The following is a 27361-nucleotide window of genomic DNA, read 5'->3' as shown; positions in this document are numbered from 1 at the left end:
GGCCCCCAGAGCCCAGTGGCATTCTCTCGGAGACACAACTGTAGAGCGATGGGGGCGTAACCTCTCAGAAAAGGACTGGAGGCTCTGCAGGAACTCAGTGGGGACCCTCCAGGCTTTGGCACCTTAATTGCATAAGAAGCACATGACAAAAGTACTCCATCTTGAGAAGCTAACTTATCGCAAGTGCCAACATCATCAAGTTTCATATCTTCTTTTCCTAGATGATCTGAACTTTTGGGTAACTTGTGTCTCGAAAGAGATCATTCCAGAACTTCTCATACAAATACTGGGATGGAGTTACACGCTGTCATAGGCTCACTTGCCTGTGAATTACTCTAAAGAACATGTCAGAACTTGCAAATTCACCGCATTGTCAGCAGCTGAATGGGCAAAACTTGGCAAGTGTCCACAATGGAAAGCACACATTCCAGACTCTCAGTGCTGAGCCCTTGGAAGCTGAAATGCCAACAAGTGCCAATGCTTTTCGTCCAAATGAGCTAATGAGGGAACATGGAACTGCTATTCCAGACTAGACTCAAATGGTTGACTGGATCTCAGCATAGAAGAATGGAGAATAATCAAGGGCTTAAGTGAAGCACTAGCAAGAGGTAAAAACGCCCATTTCCTGGAGCCTTTGCACGGCTAGATAGAAAACCCCTCTCCATGCGAGAACGATCCTTACATTTCTATCCACTTCAATGACGCTATAAATGGGAAGCAATGCCCTAAATAAATAAAAAAGGCTTCCAGAAAAAAGAAAACTGGTATCCCACCGAGATTAAAGTTCTTAGGTTATTAGGGAAAAGCCAGATTCCACTCCACCGATACAGACAACCTGAACTGATAAAGTGTAGTGGAAAAGACAAACTAAGCTTTTCCTGTTTCCATAAGGAAAGCAGGGGCAGGAGGTGGTGCGGGCACAGAGGGGGAGCGCTCAGGCTCCACTGCTGTCCGACCTTCTCTCCACTCCGAGTGCCACACGGAAAACATCAAGCTTACCGGAGAGGAAGCAAGATGTGAACATGCTGTGTCCACACCAGAAATCAAAGGTCCAGGGAAACCTAACTAATACTGGCTTGACTGAATAACTCAGCTAGTTCAGAGTGACACATGACAGCATTAGCAACAGACTCTGGACGCGCAGGACTGGGCTTCATGCCTGAGTGTCACGCGAGAGCTCCTCCAGACTTGACGATCACCCCACTGTCTAGACCCTGCCCCACCTGCCCATCCGGCGTGGCCACTGCCCTATGAAGGTCACAGCAAATCTCAAACGCCACGTCCTATCGTCACACCTGGGAATACACATCACTATGTATCGTCAAAACCTTTCTTAGAAACACCTAACCACAATACCATCATTGTATCTGATAAAATGAACAATAACTTATCTATACAACCTAATATACAGTCACTGTTCAGTTTCCTTTGACTGACTGTCAAAAATACCTTTTCATAGGTGGTTTGTCTGTATTAGGATCCAAACAATGTCCCCACACGGCATGAAGTCTCTTTTATTCTATAATATTAGTTCCCCCTGTGTGGAACCACTGTCTACGCACAGGGGCGCGAGCTGCTTTAGGGCTGCCGTGCAAGTAACTTTAAGCTGTCCTTTTTTTTTTTTTTTTTTAATCCTAGTTACTGGTTGAAACTGGATCATCTGTCTTGCAGAATTTCCAACATCTGGGACTGTATCTTCAGGCTACGATTTAAGCACGGTCTGTGAACTGCTCTCTCCACCCCCCAACACACCCTTTTATCTTGTTCCTGTAACCTGGTATGAGACCCGGAGGCCTGCCAGACTGCAGTCCCCTTCTTTGGTGAGGACACCTCACAGAGGTGCACGCAGGCCGCTGCCCCGCTCCGCACGGCGTGAATAGGCGCCAGGGGTTCAGGTGCGATCAGCCCGACCCGTCCATTACGAAGTCCCCATCGGCCCTGCTGCCCAGCGGTTAGCAGCTGCAGGGTGATCAGGCCCAGATCTAGCTCCAGCACTCCCGCGTTAGCTGTCATTCTTCTACCAAGAGAAATGCTCCTTCGTCTGGCTACCCTGGAATCCAGTCGGTGCAGGAAACCCACTGTCTACGCACTAGGGGTGCAAGCTGCTTTAGGGCTGCCATGCGAATAACTTTAAGCTGTCAATTTTATTTAAAAGTGCAAAAACTAAGTTGATAGCAACTTCTACCTTTAATATAAACACAAATGTTAAATTCAGATAGCAAAATAATCCTAGAATATGGTTGTGATATTCAAATTTTCAGGAAAAACGTAGACACCCACCTGTTGTAATACATGTGCTTCTGAAAATTTTTACTTAAAAATTCCTTGTAAAAGTCAGCCATTTCTTCTGCATTCAATGTTGCTTTTTGACCTGAAAATTAATTTCAACTTAAACATTAAGAATTAAGGGGAAGGGTTCTACAAATAATCATTAGACTTAACAAATGAGTTCAGCAGGGTTGCAGGATACAAGATCAATATACAAATATCAACTGTATTTCTGTACACTTGCAATAAACAATCTGAAAACAAAATTAAGAAAACAATTCTTACAACAGCATCAAAAAGAATGAAAGACAGGATAAATTTAAGATAGGAAGTATAAGACTTACACACTAAAAACTACAAAACATAGAAGTGAAGGACCTAAATAAATGGAAAGACATCCCATGTTCATGGTTTCAAAGACCTAATACCGTTAAGGTGGCAACACTCCCCCATAATGACATACAGATTCAACACAAACCCTACCAAAACCCCAGCTGGCCTTTTTTTTTCGCCCCAGAAATTGACAGGGAATTCCCTGGTGGTCCAGTGGTTAGGACTCTGCGCTCTCATTGCCGAGGGCCCAGGTTCAATCCCTGGTTGGGGAACTAAGATCCCACAAGCTGCGTGGTGCGGCCAAAAAAAAAAAAAAAAAAAACCAAACAAACAGAAAAGAAATTGGTAAGTGGATCCTAAAATTTATATAAAAATGCAAGGAAACCCAGTAGCCAGCCAGAGCAACCTTGGAAAAGGAAATCATAGTTGGAGGATTCACACTTCTCATATTCAAAACTTACTACAAAGCTACAGTAATCGAGACAGTGTGATACCAGCAGAAGAACAGGCTTATAGATCAATAGAACAGAGCTAAACCCAAACATTGATGGGCAAGTGATTTTTGACAAGGGTGCCAAGACAATTCAATGGGGACAAATAGTCTTTTCAACAAACGATGCTTAGGACAACTGGATATCTACATGTAAAAAAAAAAACAAGCTGAATCCCATCTCACACCATAAACAAAAATAATCAAAGACCTAAATGTAAGAGATAAAACTATACAATTCTTGGAAGAAAACACGTGCAAATCTTCATCACCTTGAGTTAAGCAATGCATTTTAGATATGACACCTAAAGTACAGGCAAACAAAGAAAAAAATTGATTTCATCCAAAAAAAATTTTTTTTAATTTTATTTATTTATTTTTGGTTGCGTTGGGTCTTCACTGCTGCGCACAGGCTTTCTCTAGTTGTGGTGAGCGGGGGCTACTCTTTGTTGTGGTGCATGGGCTTCTCATTGCAGTGGCTTCTCTTGTTGCAGAGCATGGGCTCTAGGCACACAGGCTTCAGTAGTTGTGGCACATGGGCTCAGCAGTTGTGGTCCACAGGCTTAGTTGCTCCGTGGCATGTGGGATCTTCCTGGACCAGGGATTGAACCCATGTCCTCTGTGTTGGCAGGCAGATTCTTAACCACTGCACCACGAGGGAAGTCCCGATTTCATCAAAATTTTAAATTTTTGTGCTTCAAAGGGCAGTACTGAAAAAGTGAAAAGACAACCTAGAGAATGGGAGAAAATATTTGCAAATCATCCTTCTAATACGGGTCTAATATCCAGAGTATGTAAAGAACTCTTACAACTCAACAATAAAAAGAGAAATAACCCAATTAAATCCTTTAAAATAACCCAATTTTAAAGGATTTGAATAAACATTTCTCCAAAGGAGATATAAAAATGGCAAATAATGGGCTTCCCTGGTGGCGCAGTGGTTGAGAGTCCGCCTGCCGATGCAGGGGACACGGGTTTGTGCCCTGGTCTGGGAAGATCCCACATGCCGCGGAGCGGCTGGGCCCGTGAGCCATGGCCACTGAGCCTGCGCGTCCGGAGACTGTGCTCGGCGACGGGAAAGGCCACAACAGTGAGAGGCCCGCGTACCGCAAAAAAAAAAAAAAAAAAAGTGTGAATTTTACGGTACGTGAATTATATCTCAGTAAAGAAAAAGAGACTTAAGGGGAAAAATACCTTCCTCTACCATTGGACCCTAATGGTTACAGTGTAACTAGTTTTCTTCACAATTGATATATGCATAGGTGTGCGATGTGTTTCAGCACACACAGGCCAATGCTTTCTGAAGTTTCTGAGTGGAGACTGTGAGCTACCAGTGTATCAGCATAAGGGAAACGACATGCTTCCTAAGTAGAACGCAGCCCGGGGCAGACAGCAGCCTAACCATGCCACTCCGAGTCAGTGCGCACACACTGAACCCGGTAACACACTAGGTGCTGGTGGGGACTGGTGACACACACAAGGACTGACCTGGTCGCCTCCGTGGTAGGAGATGCCAACCGTGACGCCCACCCTCAGGGCTGCCCCTGCCCTCCACACTCTCACGAGACTTGACAGGCCACACAGGACAGGAACCACAGCCTGCCAAGCGGGCAGTAGGGCCCCTGTGACTCGGGACGGTACAGCAGGCCAGGGGCCAGTCTCAGGACACCCCGCAGCGGCTCAGGGGCGAAGGAATGAGACCATGGGGAGAGAGCCGTCTGGCTTAGAAGCCCGGAGTTCCGAAGAGGCATCGCACCCGGGGTCCCTGCACGTGCAGAGCGCCCCCAAACAGAGAGGCCCCCGCTCTGGGTCCCCCAGGGGTCAGTCCACTCGCCAGGACTCCAGACAGAGGCCGTGTTTCCTGGCTGCAAAGCTGATGCTGACACTGCAGCTGCACCAGGATTTGGGGGCAGAGACAGAGCTGGGAAGGTAGCCCCAGGGCACGTGTTTACAGAAACAGGAGGGAACGCGGCCAACCCTGAACTCACACAGCACAAAGGCACACGCAGACCGCACCGTACAAGCGTGGCCGTCCCCCACAAAGACAGAAGGGCCACCTCCCAGCCGGCCTGAGCAGGGCCCCACGTGTCACCTGGACCCCCGCGCCTGAGTGAAGAGTCGAGTCCACGTGTCCTCACTCCGCTGACCCAGCCTCCTGCTGGCCCTCGAAACCTCCATCTGGAAGACCCGCTCCCAACCTCCCCCGACGCCCCCCAGAGAGGGCTTCTCCAGGGCCCCTGCTAAAACGCCGCCCCTCCCCTCCACCCCCGCCCCCGGCTTCTTTCTCCCCCGCGGTCAACACCCCGGGAGCGCGGAGTGCGTTCACCGAGCTGCTTGTCTGCTGGTCACCCTCCCGGGCCACGCCAGGAGGTCTGCTCCCCAACGGCGAGGCCGCGGCTCTGTCTTGTCCCCAGCTGGTCCCCAGGACTAGCCTGGGAGGTGGCAGGTGTTCAATAAATACCTGGAATCAATCAAGGGGTGGATGCTGATCGGGGAAAGAGAGGGACAACCAGCTGCCTGAGGAGGGGAGGGAAGCCGAAGGCTCCCAGGGAAGCCGACAGCCAGCCAGGACTCCACAGGGCAGAGAAGGCGAGCAGCGTGGGCAGAGCAGACGAAGGGTGTGGAGAGGCAGACACGCGGCTGAACAGAGTGCGGGAGGGGAGGGGCAGGCAGGGCTGGAGCTCTCGCTTCAGGGGGCGGGCCAGCACGCAAGCAGGTTCCGCCGGTCCTCCAGGGAGAGGCGTGTGCGCACCCTCCAGCCGGCCTCCCCTGCCTCTCACACTGACGAGAGGAGCTGAGCAGGTGGGTCGTGTCCTCCCGGCCCCGCAGGCAGCGGTTCCACGGGCCGGGCTTCCGTCCCTCGCCGGCCCTGTGGCCGGACTGTGGCTTCCCCGGGCTCCAGGACGCGGGTCACAACAGCACACCTCAGAAGGCTGCCCTCAGACAAACGGAGTCGCGGTTGGGGCGGCAGGTGGTGGGACGGGCCTGGCACAGAGGGGCGCACGCGTCCCCGCTGCTGGCACAACAGCAGGCGCCCCAGGGTTCTAAGGACAGGTCGCGGTGCCACCTTCAGCCACTGGTCTAGTTTGGTGTCCTGCCCAAACATTCCCAGGAGACGCTCAGCATAAAGCAGAAGCACCATAAATGTTTGCTAAGTACTTCAGATTCCACACCTGTCAACGCTGCAATGTGATACTGAACTTTAGAAATACTAAGAATGACAGGCAGACAATCTAGTTTATTACACATTTACCGAAAACCGAGTGGGTGTTTCTTAAATACCAGCTGACTTAAAGTAAATCCATCCTGATGGCACCCCACTCCAGCTGCATAAACACTTCAGCAGTACAAGAAACTAGAGGCAAGAACCCTCCCACGGCACTGCCTGCCTTACATGAGATTTCATCTGGGGGCAGGCAGCGCTGACATCACGGTATCTACTCTTCGCGCTTGAAATTAAGTCAATGATGTTCCTAGACTTGCTGCAGGATATTCCAGTGAACATCCAGTGCGCAGTGGGCCACCACAGCCTTATCTAATCTGAAATGACCGGATATTTAGATACTCTCCACTGTTTGGCAATGAAAGTCAATGCTGCAAGGAACAGAGTGAAGTCTTCCCATGTTTTCCTATAGGATGAATTCTTAGATATGCAGTGGTCATAATTTCCCCGCTTCTTGGCATATGCGTACTTCATGCAACTAAATCCTTCTGGAAAAGGAGCTGGGAAAACATCTCCTTGAGTTCAGTAAGCATAAAACAAGGCCTAGGTGCTGTTTTAATACACACTGTGAAATTTAGTTTGAGGAGTCTTTTTCTTGTAGTCACATTATTCACCTGCAGGTGTTTTGTTATTTCTACAAAGTCGTTAAGGCTTTTCATAAAGTCCACACGCCTCTTCATCTCTGCCACACACGCCTCCCACCACCTGCCGTTCACGTTCAATGCGTTTCCTGGACGTGGACCCCCTGCCTGGCCCTCGGGTTTGCTGGGCGCTGTCTGTGGAGCAGCCTCACTCCTTCAGCAGAACCCCGCCTGGGCAGAGCCTCAGTCTGGCTACTTCCCTGGACCTGGGAGGTATAAACTGAGAGGTGGAGAAGGCCTGTTTACGGCAAGAGAAGGCTGCAGCAGCAGGGTAGAGAAGAGGTGAAACGAGAGGAGGGAGGATGCCCTGGGCTCCCTCTGGTGCCAGCATCTGAGTGCAGGCCATGCCTGGGCCCGGCTCTCCCCTGATCCTGGGTGTGAGCCACTTCGTGTCCCCTCAGCAGACTCTCCTTTCCAGGAGGACAGATGAAAGGAATCCTGACTAATCCAGACACTGTCAGTTTTCACGTTCTTGAATCTTTCTACCTTGACTGTCAAGCTCAGGGAATCATCACTCCTCCAGATAATGGAGGGTCACTTTTATTGTTAGACTTTCTACAACTAGGAGCGATGTACTTCACTTTTTACTCCATAAACAACTGATTTTTAATAATTAACTTTTTCATCCGTTTGGAATACATTTGTATTACAGGGAGCATGAATCTAAATTTATCCTTTTGGGCCTAAAATGATTAGTTTCTCCAACATCATTTATTAAACGAAACTCCTCTTTCCTGGGTTCTGTGAGACCCCTGCACTCAGGTATCACACATGTGTGCTCTGGCCCACGGGGGTGACCCACCTGTCCCCCTGCCCCCATCTCCATCACTGCAGCCTGGTAACTGTGTAAACAGCTGACAGAGCGGGCACCTCCCTTCACGAGTCCTTTCCTCAACATACTCTTTCCTGTTTTCTTACCAAACTAATCTGAAATCTAATTAAGGCCCATCTTTCAACGTTCAGTAACGCCATCAGTAGGAACCCATGATACTCACAGAAGACAGTGGCCCGTGGGCCTCCCTGGGACCCACTCTCCAGGTCAGGACCTAGGCCCCTCCACTTACTCACTCTGTGATTTTGGTCAAACAACTCGTCCTCGGGATCCTCATCTACAAAATGGTAAAAGTAACAGTACCTACTTCATTGGTTCACCGTGGGAAATAAAACAGAACATATGTGCAAAGGGCACAGTCCTGAAGTCGGGGCTCTCATTCTGTGCTTCGGGATGACAGCCTGTCCTCGCCTCGATGTCCCCGCCCCCAGCCTAAGGACGGTGCTCCCTAAGAAAGTTCTCCCCTCACCCCACACTTGCCTGCTCAGCGGTCAGCCAATTGGAGGAGGATTCAATGGGAGTGTGTAAATGGGAGATAAAATGTCTTGGTTGTACCTGTTTGTGGTTTAGCTTTGTATTAAAAAAAAAAAAGGAAATAAACTTGAAAATTGTCTGTCACCATAAAAATAAAAAATTAAAATATTTATTGCCCCCCCCCAAAACAAACAAAAAACAAACAAAAACTGATAGGACACAGCACCCTTTCCTGCTCACTCCTGCCCACTCCTGCCCTCCCAGACCCTCAGCGGGGCCTGTGCAGCAGACAGCATAGGACTGGGCCCAGCACGGGGCTAACTCCATCCTTCCCAGACCTCTATTCTAATGAGCCCAGGCAAGGCTACCACGAGCAGGGAGAGTCACGGTGCTTTAGCCCAACAAAGACCTGGCTTTGGGGGTCAACAATTTCAGATTTTCCAACAGAATGTTTTGACAGTAGACATCTGTTTAACCAACAGAACAAAATCTTATTCAGGCCGAACGTCAACAGCAAGACAAAATGATTCAAGGTTATTTTGAGCACTAGATTCTCCATCCAAAAGAAAGGACAGCATGGTAGGCAGAGGGACAGGTAAAACAGGTAAAACGGGCAGGGGCCGGGCAGGCCTCCAATCCAGAAGGAGGAGCACGGCTGTCACTCTGTCGTCCCAGGAAATCTAAGAACCTAAGCTGAGTGGCAACTGTCAGAACTGCACTTTGGGTAGAACAGACTGGCTACACTGCAAAGAATGGATTTAAGGCATGAGTTGCTAAACTACAGCCTGTAGGCCAAATCTGGCCTACCAGCTGATTTTGTAAATACAGTTTTATTGGGACAAGTTCACGCCCATTAATTTATTTTTTTCTATGGCTGCTTTCACAGAACAACAGCAGAGCTGACCAGTTGAAGGAGAGACCCAGAGAGACTAAACTATTTACTATCTAGCCCTTTATAGAAAGTCTGATGACCCCCGATTTAAAGACTGGGGGCCAGGGAACCAATTAGGAAGATACTGCAATAGGCAGAGAATTAACAAGAGCCTGAATTAAAGCCATGTTTAAAGGACAGGGAGTAGGGACTGCCCTGGTGGCGCAGTGGTTAAAAATCTGCCTGCCAATGCAGAGAACATGGGTTCAAGCCCTGGTCTGGGAAGATCCCACATGCCACCGAGCAACTAAGTCTGTGCGCCACAACTACTGAGCCTGCGCTCTAAATCCCGCGAGCCACAACTAGAGGAAGCCTGTGCACAGCAACAAAGACCCAACGCAGCCAAATAAAAATAAATTTATTATATTAAAACAAAAAAGGACAGGGAGTAGCAAAGGTGCTGAGAAACACCTAAGAGGTAAATCTGGTGGAGAGATGAAGGATGAAGGGGTGGGGAGGGGCTTCCAGGATGACTCTGCAGTTTCCGGCTCACGGCCAGTGGGACCATGAACTGCCATCAGGAAGTAGGGAAGAGAAGCCAGGGCAGAAGAGACAGAGGCTGCTGAACCATGGGACCTCGGATATAAGCCCAAAGGTCAGAAAGAGGTCATCGGTCAGAATGACCCAATATGACAAGAGGGCTGACCTCACCCAAAGACAGGAGAGGGAGCAGGAGGAGGACAGACGTGCATCCCACTGAGGACACGGGCTCAGAGCGCCTGCCCCTGGAGCCACGTCCCACCAAGGACACGGCCTCACAGCGCCTGCCCCTGGAGCCACGTCCCACTGAGGACATGGCCTCACAGCGCCTGCCACTGGAGCCACGTCCCACCGAGGACACGGCCTCACAGCGCCTGCCCCTGGAGCCACGTCCCACTGAGGACGCGGCCTCACAGCGCCTGCCCCCTGAGCTTCTCTACTTCATTCAACATTCTTTCTTTTTCGTTTCTTTTTTTTTGGCTGTGCCGAGAGGAACATGGGATCTAGTTCTCTGACCAGGGGTGGAACCTGCACCCCATGCAGTGGGAGTGCGGGTCTTAACCGCTGGACAGCCAGGGAGGCCCTCATACTCTTTCTTCACACCTTCTCATATAGTTACTCAAACAAAACCAGTGTTGGCAGAAAAAGAACTCACTCACCTGATTCAGCTCTCAGTTCCAGGCCTTTGGCTTTTAGTCTTGAGTCAACAAATTTTTCTTTTTCCTAAAAGAAGACAGCTATCAGAATCCCCTTTCTTCGTCTTTCCGCTTTTCCTTGGCTAGGACACAGCTCTCAGCGCTCTGGAGAAGTCTGGATGTGGATTTCCTGAGAAGTGGCCCATCTCAAAGCCTGCTTTAAACCATCTGAACTTAGTTAAAAGTTTCATGCTTGAAATAGGATTTGAAAATGAGATGTTTAATAACCTCTGGGAGGCACTGTTTGTTTATAAATCCACAGAATAAGATAAATGCGACTCCATGTGACTTAGCCTGCCCAAATGGATAAATGTGTATCGCCTAAGTCTTTCTTCTGGATTAGAATATTTATACTCCTTTCTCGTAGTTTATTGATGAGTATGCTGTTAAGAATCCTGAATCCTCAGGAAGAATGACAACACGTCCCAGACACCATAGTTTCATAAACGCACACACACAGGCGTATATACACGTGGAACCTGCGGTTCTGGTTCTGGCTCTGCTGCTCCCTTTACTTCCTTGAACGTCTCAAGATCAGTGATTCTGTGAATGATCAATATTTCTTCTTTACAGTTACATACCGATTTAAAAATTCTACGCATACATATGTGTGGCGGGGAAGCAATGAGATGCTGCCAAATAACTGAAAGGCAAAGCAGAGGCTAAAGATTTAGCACCCCCAAGTGGCCAACTGTATTATTTCTCATTCTGACCCGAAACCTAAACTTACCTTAAGAAAAGTCAAATTCTGGTTTGCCCAGAACTGTTGGTTCCATTCCTGTGTTTCTTGTCTTAATTCTCTTAACTTTTGTTCCAATGGCGATTCATTTTCAGGGATGTAGAAGTGAACAGGTCGAAGGTTTGAATATTTATCTGGGGGTCCTATCCAATCATGGCAAGATTTTCTTGGAGGGCAGAATCTTGAGACCTTTAACAAAACGCATGGGGTTACTGTACAACTTAACGAATCTCTAGTATTATAAAGTGAACAGCCCAGATTTATTAAAGACCCTTGTTAGCTTCCTCTTTTTAAGACTATGTGCCAGGGAATATCCAAATTAAAAGAACTATAATAAATAGCATTCACATTAATACTACACCAAACATGTTCAACAATGGTGCTGGACTAATTCAACATCCTAAGGCGAAAAAAGAATGTCAACCTGTGCTTTGCATCATATACAAAAATTAACGCAAAATGGATCAAAGACGGAAAATGTAAAATCTAAAACTATGAATCTTCTAAAACACAGTAAAAATTCTACAAGCTTGGATTAGGCAAAGATTTCTTACGTACAACACCAAAAGCACAATCCACAAAATAAGAAATAGATGAACTGGACTTCACCAAAGTTAAAATCTTCTGTTCTCCTAAAGACACTATTAAGAAAATGAAAAGACAAGCCACAGACTGGGAGAAAATACATGCAAATCTGTAAAAGGACTTGTTTCTAGAATATATAGAGACTTTTCAAAACTCCATAATAAGAAAACACACAACCCAATTTAAAAATGGGCAAAATATTTAAATAAAAGTTTCCGAAGAAGATATATAGATGACAAATAAAAGCACATAAAAAATGCTCAACATCATTAGTCATTAGAGAAATGCAAATCAAAACCACAATGAGATATCACTACACACCTATTAATATGGCTAAAAAAAAATCTGCCAAAACAAGTGCTGTCAAGGACATAAAACAATCAAATTCTTAAATATTGCTCATGGCAATGCAAAATGGTACAACCACTTGGGAAAAAAGTCAGCAGTCCATTATAAAGTTAAACACACACCTAACATACAACCCAGCAACCCCTTCCCAGGTTATTTATCCAAGATGCATGAGTACACATGTTCGCACGAAAACCTGGATATGACTGTTTAAAGTGGCTTTATGTATAACTGCCAAAATCTGGAATTAGATGAAATACCCTTCCACTGATGAACAGAAAAACACAGCATGGCACATACATGTGATGGACAGTACTCGACAACAGAGGAGACTACAGGTAACACAGATGAATCTCAAAGGCACTATGCTGATTGAAGAGGCCACACCAAAGAGGGTGCACACTGGATGATTCTACACCCAAGACATCCTGGAAAAGACAGGTGCTGGGGTGGAGGAAGGGGGTGGCTACAAAGGAATTTTCTGGGGTGGTGAAACTGATCGATATCTTGAATTGTGGCGTACATGTCTGCCAGGAGTGAATTTTACTATATGTGAACTGGACTTCAATAAACCTGATATTAAAATAAAGAGATCAGCTGAGTAATCAAAAGACTAACTATCCATTTGTCTGTTAAAAGATCAATGTAACCACAATCCATGAGGGGAAATAACATTCAGTTTGGAAATCCCTTATAGCCTATTTTTAAAAAAGAAAGCTCTACCTATAATGGAAAATGTATAACTAAATCACTTTGCTGTACACCCGAAGGTAACACAACACTGTAAATTAACTGTCCTCCGATTTTAAAAAAGCAGACGCTCTACTGAGCACGACTTCTACCTCCGGAACATCGGAGTGCCTCCCGCCAGTCCTCCCTCCAGAAACAACCAGAAGACTACTCAGCAGCAGAGAGGAGTGAGCCACGGACAGGTGGAACACGGACAGATCTCAAAACATACAGAGCGAAAGAGCCAGGCACCAAAGAGGACATCCTATGTGATTCCACTTATGTGACATTCTAGAAAAAGTAATCAGATCAGTGGTAGCCCAGAGTGAGGGGTGGAGGGGATTGGAGTGATGTTCTAGATCTTACTGGGGTGGAGATTGCACAGATTTACACATTTGTCACAACTCATCAAACTCAAAATGCGTGCACTCATTTTACTGTATATAAATTACGCCTCGGGCTTCCCTGGTGGTGCAGTGGTTGGGAGTCCGCCTGCCGATGCAGGGGACACGGTTTCGTGCCCCAGTCCGGGAAGATCCCACATGCCACAGAGCGGCTGGGCCCGTGGGCCATGGTTGCCGAGCCTGCGCGTCTGGAGCCTGTGCTCCACAACGGGAGAGACCACAACAGTGAGAGGCCCACATACCGTAAAAATAAACAAACTAACTAACTAACTAGTTAATTAATTAATTAATTACACCTCAATAAAGTCAATTAAAAGAGTGGTAAGGGCTTCCCTGGTGGCGCAGTGGTTGAGAGTCTGCCTGCCGATTCAGGGGACACGGGTTCGTGCCCCGGTCCGGGAGGATCCCACATGCCGCAGAGCGGCTGGGCCCGTGAGCCATGGCTGCTGAGCCTGCGCGTCCAGAGCCTGCGCGTCCGGAGGCTGTGCTCCGCAACGGGAGAGGCCACAACAGTGAGAGGCCCGCATACCGCAAAAAAAAAAAAAAAAAAAAAAAAAGAGTGGTAAAGCTTACAAAGATAAAAAATTACTATATTGAACATAATTAACAGTTCTTTTGCATTTAGAAGGCCCTTCATTTAGGATATTTCAGTACTTCACTATCACCATTATAAGCTGCAACTTCCAAGGAACTAAAAATAGAGATGCAGGGTTTGCAAGGTTTAAGATAAAGCAGCTCTTTTTCTATCAGTAAGCAGCTTACTGACAATTTCATTTGAAAAACGTAGCTTTAATAGCTAATAATTTCACAAATTAGTGCAGAAAACCAGGTGCAGCTGTGCAATGGCTCACGTGGCAAGAGCACCAGGGGAGCAAAGGAGACGTGAGGCGGAAGCTCAGCCTGGTGGACAGTCCTCAGCGCTCCTCTCCCTGGTGCGGGTCTGACCATCTTCCGGTCCCTGGACTCAAGCCTGGACAATTAGAGTAAAGAACCAAGCATAGACGGAGAAAGGAAACCAAGTCACTCTTCAGGAAACACAGTCAGTTAGTTTTCACTTTGACGGCTGCCACTAAGCACCACCAACCTACACCAAGCGTCCCAAGAATGTGCCATTAACTGAAGGAGACTGTGCTAAATGCAGCACTACCCGGCGGCCCTCTCCTTGTCTGGGATGCTATGACCTTCCTAAATCTTCTAAATTCCCAGGCAGTCTAAAAATAGGAAGAATTTAAAACATGACAAGGATAGCGGCGGGTTTGGTCGGGAAGTGGGTTACAAAGCTTGGTGTGGCCACCTAGTGTGGACAGTTCAGACCACAGAGAACACCTGAGCAGGTTACATCAGCTCTGCCATCACCGCCCAGAGTTCAGCAGGTCAAGTTACATTACAAAATATGCAGGGACATCCACTCATGCAAAAAGCTTCTCCTTACATCTGAGAACACAGTTTCTGAGTTATAACACATTATAGCTCTGCCTTTAGGACAACACTGGCATGTATAATATTTTATTAAAAATCTGTGGCATGTTCAGCTCAGCATTAGAATGCTTACTATTTTGGGACTTCCCTGGTGGTCCAGTGGTTAAGACTCCACGCTCCCAATGCAGGGGGCTCGGGTTTGATCCCAGGTTCAATCCCTGGAACTAAGATCCCACATACCTCAACTAAGCGTCACAACCAGAGGAGCCCGAGGGCCACAACGAGCCCGAGCGCAGCCAAAATAAATAATTAAATAAATACATTTTTTAAAAAAAGGAATGCTTACTATTTAGAAAATTATTTTGACTCTAGAATAAGTGAATGAGCCGGAAATGTTGAAAAGTACGTATGATTCCCTCAGACTCTCAAAACGTTTCTAGAAAAGTATCTTCTAAACAAAATTTCAAAATTTTAAGGACCCTTGACAGATTAGGTAAAAGAATACAGCATTTGACTGGGGAAAAAAAAGATTGATAGAGGACTTCCCTGGTGGCGCAGTGGTTAAGAATCCATCTGCCAATGCAGGGGACACAGGTTCGCCCCTGGTCTGGGAAGATCCCACATGCCGCGGAGCAACTAAGCCTGCCTGCCATAACTACTGAGCCTGTGCTCTAGAGCCCGTGAGCCACAACTACTGAGCCAGCATGCCGCAAGAGTAGCCCCCGCTCACCGCAACTAGAGAAAAGCCTGCGTGCAGCAACAAAGACCCAACGCGGCCAAAAAAAAAAGATTGATAGAAAATGTCCAATCACTAAAAAGAACTTATGTAGTAATGAGTTAAAGATTTGGTGACAAGGAGAATATGCCCTAAAATTCACCCAAATTTACACATCAGTAATGGAGCTTAAGCAGCTGGAGGAGGTCCCAGGGGAATGCAAGGAAGGGTCCTTCAGGCCTGTTCTGGGGGGACATGACCACTCTGAGGGCGTGGAGAGGAAGAGCCATTCTCTGAGGCTGTGGCGGTATGGGGGCTGCAGGGACAGAGGAACGGGAGAAGGCCTGGGGACAGCGTGGAGGAACCAGTGGATGGAGCCGCCCCCTGGGCAGTGGTGTGCCCATAAATGTTTAACATGGCTGGGGGACGTACGTGGTTATAACTTCACTGATATAAGGATGTGCAGCACACACTTTACAAATAATAATAAAACATATGATACCTTTCTTCATACATTTTACATAGCCGATTGATTCTCACAAACTGCTTTCATTAATTTTTAACAACTTTAGTGATATAAAACTCACATACCACAGGGACTTCCCTGGTGGCGCAGTGGCTAAGACTCCACGCTCCCAATGCAGGGGACTTGGGTTCGATCCCTGGTCAGGGAACTAGATCCCACATGCCGCAACTAAGACCCTACGCAGCCAAATAAATAAATACTTTTTTAAAAACAGTATTACTATAAAATTAACCCTTTGAATGTATACAATTCAGTGTTTTTAGCATGTTCACAGAGCTGGGCAACTATTATTACTAATTCCGGAACATTTTCATCACCCCCGAAAGAAACCCTGTGCCCAAGAGCAGCCACTCCCCACTCTTCCCCTCCCCCAGTCCCTGGCAACCACTACTCAAACTGATTTGCCTGTTCTATATATTTCATATAAATGGAATCATACAACGTGCTCTTTTGTGACTGGCTTCTTTCACCGAACATGTTTTCCAGGTTCATCCAAGTTGTAGTATGTGTTGCCAATACTTCACTTCTTTTTATGGCTGAGTGATAGTCCATAGTGTGGATATAAACACATTTTGCTTATCCATTTATCAGCTGAGAACATTCGGGTTGTTTCCACTTTTTGGCTATTATAAATAATGCTGCTATGAACATCTGTGTACAGATTTTTGTGCGGACATATGTTTTCAGTTCTCTTGGATGTATATATAGGAGTAGAATTGCTGGGTCATATGGTGACTCTGTTTAACACTTTGAGGAACTGCCACACTGTTTTCCAAAGTGGCTGCACCATTTTACATTCCTCACCAACACCTGCTATTGTCCTTTTTTTTTTTTTGCATTATGCGGGCCTCTCTCTGTTGTGGCCTCTCCCGTTGCGGAGCACAGGCTCTGGACACGCAGGCTCAGCAGCCATGGCTCACGGGTCCAGCCGCTTCACGGCATGTGGGATCTTCCCGGATCAGGGCACAAACCCGTGTCCCCTGCATTGGCAGGCGGACTCTCTACCACTGCGCCACCAGGGAAGCCCTATTGTCCATTTTTTAAAATGACAGCCATCCTAGCGGGTACGAAGTGGCATCTCATTGCAGTTCCTTCACTGATTTTTGCTAAATTTGGTATTAATAGCCAAACCCTGGTTGCAGGTGACTAATTAGTAAGCGTATAATCCTTAAGACACAAAGGTGATTTGATATTAAGAAGTAGGGTGGGGGCTTCCCTGGTGGCGAAGGGGTTGAGAATCCACCTGCCAATGCAGGGGACATGGATTCGAGCCCTGGTCAGGGAAGATCCCACATGCCGCGGAGCAACTAAGCCTGTCTGCCACAACTACTGAGCCTGTGCTCTAGAGCCCAAGAGCCACAACTACTGAGCCGGCATGCCGCAACTACTGAAGCCCGCGCGCCTAGAGCCCGTGATCCTCAACAAGAGAAGCCACCGCAATGAGAAGCCCGCGCACCACAACAAAGAGTAGCCCCCGCTTGCCGCAACTAGAGAAAGCCCGCGTGCAGCAATGAAGACCCAACGCAGCCAAAAATAAATAAATTAATTAAAAGAAAAAAAAGAAGTAGGGTGAACAAGACCTACTGACCTCACCTATTTGTCAAGGACACAAATGATTTTTTGGTAATTTATTTATTTATTTATTTATTTATTTATTTATTTATTTATCTTTGGCTGCGTTGGGTCTCTGTTGCTGCACACTGGCTTTCTCTAATTGTGGCGAGCGGGGGCTACTCTTTGTTGCGGTGCGCGGGCTTCTCATTGCGGTGGCTCCTCTTGTTGCGGAGCACGGGCTCTAGGCAGGCGGGCTCTAGAGCGCAGGCTCGCTAGTTGTGGTACACAGGCTTAGTTGCTCCGCGGCATGTGGGATCTTGCCGGACCAGGGCTCAAACCCGTGTCCCCTGCATTGGCAGGTGGACTCTTAACCACTGCGCCACCAGGGAAGTCCACAAATGATTTCTTTGATGAAATGGATAACAGCTTTCAAATACTGGAAGAATATTTTCTCAATTTGGTTTATTCACAATATGACGTCAACCGACAAGATACACTACTTTTTTTTTTTTTTTTTTAGTATTTATTTATTTATTTGGCTGTGCCGGGTCTTAGTTGTGGCACACGGGATCTAGTTCCCTGACCAGGGATCGAACCCAGGCCCCTGCATTGGGAGCATGGAGTCTTAACCACTTGACCACCAGAAAGTCCCAAGATATACTTCTTAATTTAATCCACATTACAGTTGACCCTCAAACAACTTAGGGGTCAGGGGTGCCAACCCTCCATACAGTCAAAAATCTGCACACAACTTTACAGTCGGCCCTCCATACCAGAGGTGCCACATCTGCAGACTGAACCAACCTGAGAGTGTATAAGTACTACAGAAAAAAATCTGAGCATAAGTGGATCCGCGAAGTTCAAACACGCATTGTTCAAGGGTCAAGTGTACTAACATTTTATCCTTCACTTTCCTAAGTCTGGACAATCAACAAAACAGTAAGTCAAGCCCTGATTTGGAGAATTTGCCAATTTCCATAGTGCAATGACTTCCACCACGGACAACTTCAAGCTAGCAACGTGATGTTACTGAACAAGGAGCTGGGAAGAGATGTGCAGAAATACCATATATGTTATTTCTGCCATCCAGGTATGGTAGAGATAGACGCAAATAACCTCAGGAGCAGAGACAGTTATAATCCAACTTTTAGTAAGGGAGGCAAACTCTCCCTCTCCTCTCTGAGAGTCTCTAAACGGGCCTGAGAGTCAAACTAACATAAAACAGATTAACAAAAGAAAACCATATAGATTTTTTTATGTACACATGGGAGCACCCATAGGAAAATGAAGACCCCAAAAAGCAGATAGGCCCAACTGCCTATATACCAGGCTGAACAAAAAGTAGCCACTGTGAGGGCTTCCCTGGTGGCACAGTGGTTGAGAGTCCGCCTGACGATGCAGGGTACACGGGTTCGTGCCCCCAGGTCCGGGAAGATCCCACATGCCGCGGAGTGGCTGGGCCCGTGAGCCATGGCCACTGAGTCTGCGCGTCCGGAGCCTGTGCTCCGCAACGGGAGAGGCCACAACAGTGAGAGGCCTGCGTACCGCAAAAAAAAAAAAAAAAAAAAAAAAAGTGGGGCTTCCCTGGTGGCGCAGTGGTTGAGAATCTGCCTGCCAATGCAGGGGGCACGGGTTCGAGCCCTGGTCTGGGAAGATCCCACATGCCACGGAGCAACTGGGCCCGTGAGCCACAACTACTGAGCCTGCGCGTCTGGAGCCTGTGCTCCGCAACAAGAGAGGCCACGACAGTGAGAGGCCCGCGCACCATGATGAAGAGTGGCCCCCACTTGCCACAACTAGAGAAAGTCCTTGCACAGAAACGAAGACCCAACACAGCCAAAAATAAAAATAAATAAATTAAAAAAAAAAAAAAAAGTAGCCACTGTGGAAGAGGGACTAAAATCCATGGGGGGACTAAAGGAAGGTAGGAGCTATTTTACAAGATCCGTCTGCACAGACTTCTCTCACTCTCTGGTGACAGGAACACGTTTCGCTCCTGCTTTAGGAAGGGCGGCTTTCACGCGGGAGGTTTGCCTCCTGCCTAAAGGAAGGAGAGGGGGAGGTCTCAGTGCCCCTCTTGCACCTGCTGTCTTTCAAGTGCTTTTAGCTCAAAATAATCTTTATGCCAAAGTGGGCTATTTCGGGGTGGCTTATTCTGTTACCCTTTAGTACTATTTATTTATTTTTATTTTAAAAAATATTTATTTGGCTGTGCTGGCTCTTAGTTGCAGCATGAGAGATCTAGTTCCCTGACCAGGGATCGAACCCGGGCCCCCTGCATTGGGATCGCGTTGCCTTAGCCACTGGACCACCAGGGAAGTCCCTTCAGTACTCTTTAGAGAGCTAAAATTTACAACATTAGTTTAAATGCCTAAAAATGTTTTTAATTCTCCTGAAGATATTTATGAGGATATAGAAGAAACTTAATAGAACGTCCAAAATTATCAACATTAATAAAAAAAGTTTGTTTCCTGTAGTTAATGTCATCTATAAACAAGCAAATATAAGTGTGTGTGTATTAAGAAACTAGTAAGGAAAATAAATTTTTAAAATATTTTCTAAAATTCTGTGTGCAGTTTTTGCCATAAGAATTCTGTCTAATTAGCCTCATTTCTGAGCAATGAATATTAGCAGGCTCTGCTGCTTCCAATATTTTATTTTACTTTTTCTTTTATTATCTTCAGACTTCTGGAGAATGAAGCTGTTAGAACTAAAACCTTCTCGTGCTTCATGCTAGCTTATTTCATAACTGAGGCAAACATTTTTATTAAGATGAATTTTTCTCACAGCTGCAGAAGATGCAAGAGCCCACAGCTGATGGAAGTTAAAGGGAGTCAAGTACTATCTTCTGAGAAGGCTTCTTCTCTGTGGCCCAAGGAATAAGCTTACAGATTTCCAGGCCCAAGCAGCAGTTAACTCTGGCACCCCCCCACCAGGCCCTTGAAGGGTTCAAACAGCTGCAGCTGCAGCGGCTCCAACTACCTCCTGTGCCAGCTGCCCAGGGCCTCGGGCCTCGGCGGCAGGCTGGAGGCTCCACTTCAGTTCTGCAGTCAGCTAGTGCGTGCAGCTCCAACTGCCTCCAGAGGCCCACCCCATGCCCACCGATTCTCCAGACTACAGCCAGAGCGATCGCTCCAAATCATTCAACCTAACCGTGCTACTTCTTCCCTTAAAAACCATCATTGACTACGCATTACCCTCAGGATAAAGTCTAAAATCCTCACTGTGGTCTAGCAGGCCAGGCCTGCCCCATCTCGGCTTCCCTGTCCACCCACCGGAACTTCCTTTAATAACAGGACAGCTGATTTCTGACCGTCCTCGGGAACTCTGCTTATGTTCTCCCTGAATCCCTCTCTCATCTCGTCCCCTTCACTGGCTTCAGGCCCCATGGCGCATCTCCAGGGCATCCTGAGCCCCCGGCGACGTGAGGAAACACGTTTCCCCCACTAGACTGCAAGCCCATGGGGGCAGAAACTGCATCTCTCTGGTCGTAACAAGCACTAGTTGGAGGAATGCTCTTCCCAGTTGTTAAAAATCTTTCCTAGGCTTCCCTGGTGGCACAGTGGTTGGGAGTCCGTCTGCCGATGCAGGGGACACGGGTGCGTGCCCCGGTCCGGGAAGATCCCACATGCCGCGGAGCGGCTGGGCCCGTGAGCCATGGCCGCTGAGCCTGCGTGTCCGGAGCCTGTGCTCCACAATGGGAGAGGCCACAACAGTGAGAGGCCCGCGTACCACACACAAAAAAAATCTTTCCTGTTCACTTTCTCTATGCTTATGTAGAGAAATCCCTTCATCTTCAAAAAAGCTTGATTTACATGAACGATTTGGTGGAGAAACATCTAGCAAAGTTTTTTTTAAAATATTTATTTTATTTATTTTGGGCTGTGTCGGATCTTAGCTGCAGCATGTATCTTACGTTGCAGCGCACGGGCTCCAGAGCGCATGGGCTCAGTAACTGTGGCAGGAGGGCTTAGTTGCCCCGTGGCATGCGGGATCTTAGTTCCCCAACCACAGACAGAACCCGCGCCCCCTGAATTGGCAGGTGGATTCTCAACCAGTGGACCACAAGGGAAGTCCCTAGCAAAGTTTAACTCGATATGGCAATCACTGATAACTAGCACCAGAATGCTGAGAAGTTCTGACGGAGCCAGAAGCCATCACCGCCAAGCGTGTTCCTTATGTAACTGCTAGTTCTTGACGAGTTTCTAGGTTTTCCAGTGAACTCTCAAAGGCTGTATAATCAGAGAAGCAGAAGCCCACTGAGTGGCTGCGTGTTCTGGAGTAACGACTTACACGTGGTGGAAGAACAGGGAGGCACTGTTGCAGGTGGACACGTCAGAGCTGCAGGGGAAGTGGAAAGCCAGGCTGACCGGCTGCTGGAGAGGGACAGCAGGGGACGGGGAGAAGCCTAGACGTAGGTGTCACCTCTGCGTGGCCAGTTCACACTCCACACCGGACTACTACACCCTACTGACTAGTTCAGCATGGCTATTTCATTTCTTCTTGCAGATTCAAACATCTTTATCTTTGACCATTTTTACTTTTGTCTAGTTCTTCTAAAGAGTGTCTCTCTTGGGCTTCCCTGGTGGCGCAGTGGGTGAGAGTCCGCCTGCCGATGCAGGGGACACGGGTTCATGCCCCGGTCCGGGAAGATCCCACATGCCGTGGAGCGGCTGGGCCCGTGAGCCATGGCCGCTGAGCCTGCGCGTCCGGAGCCTGTGCTCCGCAACGGGAGAGGCCACAACAGTGAGAGGCCCGCGTACCGCAAAAAAAAAAAAAAAAAAAAAAAGAGTGTCTCTCTTGTTGTCACTGGAAAGCAAAGTTGAGCCGTAAGAGGCACAGCCAGAGTGGAAAGTTCTAAATGAAGGGCCAGCAAGTCCCCAAGAAGGGACTGAACTCATCCTTCGTGTGTGAAAGTGATAGGGCCCCACTAGCAGAAAGGCATCCTGATCTGCTACCTAAGACCTGAAACTATGCTCCTCATCAGCAGGGGTGAAATATACTAACTTGATACTAGACTGACTTAAAAATCCTTTTTAGAAAGTAAAGGCAGGGGCTTCCCTGGTGGCGCAGTGGTGGAGGGTCCGCCTGCCAATGCAAGGGACACGGGTTCGTGCCCCGGTCCGGGAGGGTCCCACATGACGCGGAGTGGATGGGCCCGTGAGCCATGGCCGCTGAGCCTGCGCGTCGGGAGCCTGTGGTCCGCAACGGGAGAGGCCACAACAGTGAGAGGCCCGCATACTGCCAAAAAAAAAAAAAAAAAAAAAGAAAGTCAGGACCGTAACACATAGATCTTTAAAGTTTTATCCATCATTCTAAGAATAATATATGGTTACCACATTTTCCTTTTCTTTTAAAAAAGCTTTTAAGAAAAAAACCCTACTTTTCTGCAAGTATTTCTGGACTTTTCCCACACAGCCTTTGCATCTGTGGTATTCAGATATTCTTAGAAACTGAAGGTGATTCACACAAAGGGATCCAGTGAGTGGAGACAGAAACGGAGGCAGCCTGGGTCCCCTGCTGTGAACTTCTGTTGCAAGATGGGGTTCCTTCCCCTCCTCCAAGCTGGGGAGGCTGCACAACACCCCTTGGAGACGTCAGCTCTGCCAGCAGTAAGGAGACAAAGGGGCAGGTTCCACCCTAACTGCACCTGTTTACCTGCTTTACTATCTCCCAGAACTGTACCCCATCTATTCTTACAGGTTCCCTACCAGGAAATGCTAAAGAAGCCACCCCAGCTGCCCATGCGTAACAAGGCAAGCTCAAAGAGGAGCTGGGGTACTCAGTTACTTTCCCATACGCATCTTTTAGTTATTGCTTATAAACTACTTTACAGTTTATATGTGAACTCTGTGAACCAACTCCTTCAATCATCAACAGTTTTCCACTGTAATTTGAGAGACTGTATCTTCAATTATGGCAGAAGTAGTCCTTCTACTCTCCCCATAAACATATATTCTGTCTTTGTTCACCCAAGACCTGCTATTTAAAAGGGAGAGGAAGGGGCTTGGGGGAGGAAAAGAAAGAATCCCTTTGAGGTCTGAATAATTACCATAATTTATGGTTCTTACAGCAAAAGCATACAGCGCACAGCTTCCTGAGGCCTGGAGTGGCAGGGACGTGCGCGCGCGGGAAGGCGTGCCGGACTTAACAGCTCCGCGGAGGACCACACATGCTCTTACTGGTCACACTGAGTGTTCATTACTGGGGGGTGGGGTGGTGATGAACCTTCCAGTTTCTTCTCTGTAACTGTAAACTGCCAGGCTGGGCAGCCCCACACCAGGCCTCTCCCTGTTCAGCTCTGCAGGCCCAGCCTGGCTCTCCATCCCTCCTGCCTTGCAGCAGGCTCCAGAGCTCTGCCAGCAGACTCCCACCCTGGGGTCTGTCCTTCCAGAAGCCGGGATTTGGAGCGGGAGACCTTTTTCTCCAGTGCCTTCCTTCCCGGAAGTGCCTTTACCCAACACAAAGCTCCTCTCTGAGTTAAAGTTTCACTGCCAGCCACTGGGGAAACCAACGGGCAACAATGAAAGGAACAGATGTTGGCCAGATTCAGTGTTCTCGGCGTGTTTCCTGGTCTAGAGTCCTAACCCTCCTGGGATGGGAACTGAAAGCCTTTCCCTTCTGGAGGGTTGGAGCCCCCAGCCTGTCATTCTAGACGGATGCTAGACAAATCAGCACACTAAATTCAGCAGTACACAAAAGGGCCATTACATCAGGACCAAGCTGGGTTTATACGGGGAGTGCAAGGTTGGTTTAACATCAGAAAATCAATAGCCAATGAAGTAGTCTTCTCAAAAATAAAAAAGTCAAATCCACATGAAGTCAAGGCTCTGGAGTGCAGCTGTCTGTTTACAGGAAACACACAGGTCAGAGGACCATGTTAAATTACACCATGGGAATGCAATCAGCAAAACCCAGACTATGAGTAACTCCAAAGGACACACTCCCCTCAGCAGCCCCAGATAAACTGCTTTAAAAAAAGGAAGGGGACCGGAATCACAACTAACTGCTGAACAATCATCGACAGGAAGACACTGGAACTCACCAAAAAAGATACCCCACATCCAAAGACAAAGGAGAAGCTGCAATGAGACGGTAGGAGGGGCGCAATCACAATAAAATCAAATCCCATAACCGCTGGGTGGGTGACTCACAAACTGGAGAACACTTATACCACAGAAGTCCACCCACTGGAGTGAAGGTTCTGAGCCCCACGTCAGGCTTCCCAACCTGGGGGTCCGGCAACAGGAGGGGGAATTCCTAGAGAATCAGACTTTGAAGGCTAGTGGGATTTGACTGCAGGACTTAGACAGGACTGGGGGAAACAGAGACTCCACTCTTGGAGGGCACACACAAAGTAGTGTGTGCATTGGGACCCAGGGGAAGGAGCAGTGACCCCATAGGAGACTGAACCAGACCTACCTGCTAGTGTTGGAGGGTCTCCTGCAGAGGTGGGGGGGCTGGTGGCTGTGGCTCACTGTGGGGACAAGGACACTGGCGGCAGAAGTTCTGGGAAGTATTCCTTGGCGTGAGCCCTCCCAGAGTCCGCCATTAGCTCCACGAAAGAGCCCAGGTAGGCTCCAGTGCTGGGTCGCCTCAGGCCAAACAACCAACAGGGAGGGAACCCAGCCCCACCCATCAGCAAACAAGCGGTTTAAAGTTTTACTGAGCTCGGCCCACCAGAGCAACACCCAGCTCTACCCACCACCAGTCCCTCCCACGAGGAAACTTGCACAAGCCTCTTAGATAGCCTCAACCACCAGAGGGCAGACAGCAGAAGCAAGAAAAACTACAATCCTGCAGCCTGTGGAAGGAAAACCACATTCACAGAAAGACAGACAAAATGAAAAGGCAGAGGACTTTGTACCAGATGAGGGAACAAGATAAAACCCCAGAAAAAACAACTAAATGAAGTGGAGATAGGCAACCTTCCAAACACAATTCAGAATAATGATAGTGAATATGATCCAGGACCTCAGAAAAAGAATGGAGGCAAAGATCAAGAAGATGCAAGAAATGTTGAACAAAGATATAGAAGAATTAAAAAACAAACAGAGATGAACAATACAATAACTGAAATGAAAACTACACTAGAAGGGATCAATAGCAGAATAACTGAGGCAGAAGAACACGTAAGAGACCTGGAAGGTAGAATGGTGGAATTCACTGCTGCAGAACAGAAGAAAGAAAAAAGAATGAAAAGACAGGAAGACAGCTTAGGAGACCTCTGGGACCACATTAAACGCAACAACATTAGCATTATAGGGGTCCCAGAAGGAGAACAGAGAAAGGACCAGAGAAAATATTTGAAGAGATTATAGTCGAAAACTTCCCTAACATCGGAAAGGAAATAGCCAGCCAAGTCCAGGAAGCGCAGAGAGTCCCAGGCAGGATAAACCCAAGGAGAGACACGCTGAGACACACAGCAATCAAACTGGCAAAAATTAAAGACAAAGAAAAATTATTGAAAGCAACAAGGGAAAAAGGACAAATAACATACAAGGGAACTTCTATAAGGTTAACAGCTGATTTCTCAGGAGAAACTCTACAAGTCAGAAGAGAGTGGCATGATATATTTAAAGTGATGAAAGGGAAGAACCTACAACCAAGATTACTCTACCCGGCAAGGATCTCATGCAGATTTGATGGAGAAATCAAAAGCTTTACAGACAAGCAAAAGCTAAGAGAATTCAGCACCACCAACCCAGCTCTACAACAAATGCTAAAGGAACTTCTCTAAGTGGGAAACACAAGAGAAGAAAAGGACCTACAAAAACAAACCCATAACAATTAAGAAAATGATAATAGGAACATACATATCGATAATTACCTTAAACGTGAATGGATTAAATGCTCCAACCAAAAGACACAGGCTTGCTGAATGGATACAAAAACAAGACCCACCTATATGCTGTCTACAAGAGACCCACTTCACACCTAGGGACACGTACAGACTGAAAGTGAGGGGATGGAAAAAGATATTCCATGCAAATGGAAATCAAAAGAAAGCTGGAGTAGCTATACTCATATCAGATAAAATAGACTTTAAACTAAAGAATGTTACAAGAGACAAGGAAGGACACTACATAATGATCACGGGATCAATCCAAGAAGAAGATACAACAATTATAAAGATATATGCAGCCAACATAGGAGCACCTCAATGCATAAGGCAACTGCTAACAGCTACAAAAGAGGAAATTGACAGTAACAAAATAATAGTGGGGGACTTTAACACCTCACGTACACCAATGGACAGATCATCCAGACAGAAAATTAATAAGAAACACAAGCTTTAAATGACACAATAGACCAGAAAGATTTAACTGATATTTATAGGACATTCCATCCAAAAACAGCAGATTACACTTTCTTCTCAAGTGCACACAGAACATTCTCCAGGATAGATCACATCTTGGGTCACAAATCAAGCCTCAGTAAATTTAAGAAAATGGAAATCATATCAAGCACCTTTTCCGACCACAACACTATGAGATTAGAAATCAATTACAGGGGAAAAAACGTCAAAAACACAAACACATGGAGGCTAAACAATACGTTACTAAATAACCAAGAGATCATTGAAGAGATCAAAGAGAAAATAAAAAATTACCTACAGACAAATTACAACGAAAACACGACAAAACCTACGGGAGGGCTTCCCTGGTGGCGCAGTGGTTGAGAATCTGCCTGCCAATGCTAGGGGACATGGGTTCGAGCCCTGGTCTGGGAAGATCCCGCATGCCGCGGGGCACCTGGGCCCGTGAGCCACAATTACTGAGCCTGCGCGTCTGGAGCCTGTGCTCCACAGCAACAGAGGCCGCGATAGTGAGAGGCCTGCGCACCGCGATGAAGAGTGATCCCTGCTTGCCACAACTAGAGAAAGCCCATGCACAGAAACGAAGACCCAACACAGCCATAAATAAATAAATAAATACATTTGGGAAAAAAAGTTAACCTATGGGAAGGGCTTGC

General features: G+C 47.3%; 1 protein-coding gene across 1 annotated transcript in view; it reads right to left on the bottom strand.

Annotated features, from left to right (window-relative positions):
* Positions 1-27361, bottom strand: part of COA8 (cytochrome c oxidase assembly factor 8) — a 37494-nt gene that overhangs the window by 654 nt on the left and 9479 nt on the right. Inside the window, exons 2-4 of the mRNA XM_081227181.1 lie at positions 11098-11295; positions 10332-10395; positions 2281-2371 (exon numbers count right to left, since the gene is read on the bottom strand). Of these exons, the coding sequence (XP_081083307.1) occupies positions 2281-2371; positions 10332-10395; positions 11098-11295 (353 nt within the window). The remainder of the gene's footprint in view (positions 1-2280; positions 2372-10331; positions 10396-11097; positions 11296-27361) is intronic.

The sequence above is a fragment of the Mesoplodon bidens genome, assembly GCF_964165515.1.
Source record: "Mesoplodon bidens genome assembly, chromosome: 3".
Lineage (NCBI taxonomy): Eukaryota > Metazoa > Chordata > Mammalia > Artiodactyla > Ziphiidae > Mesoplodon > Mesoplodon bidens.
This window is presented reverse-complemented; position numbering and strand designations above follow the sequence as displayed.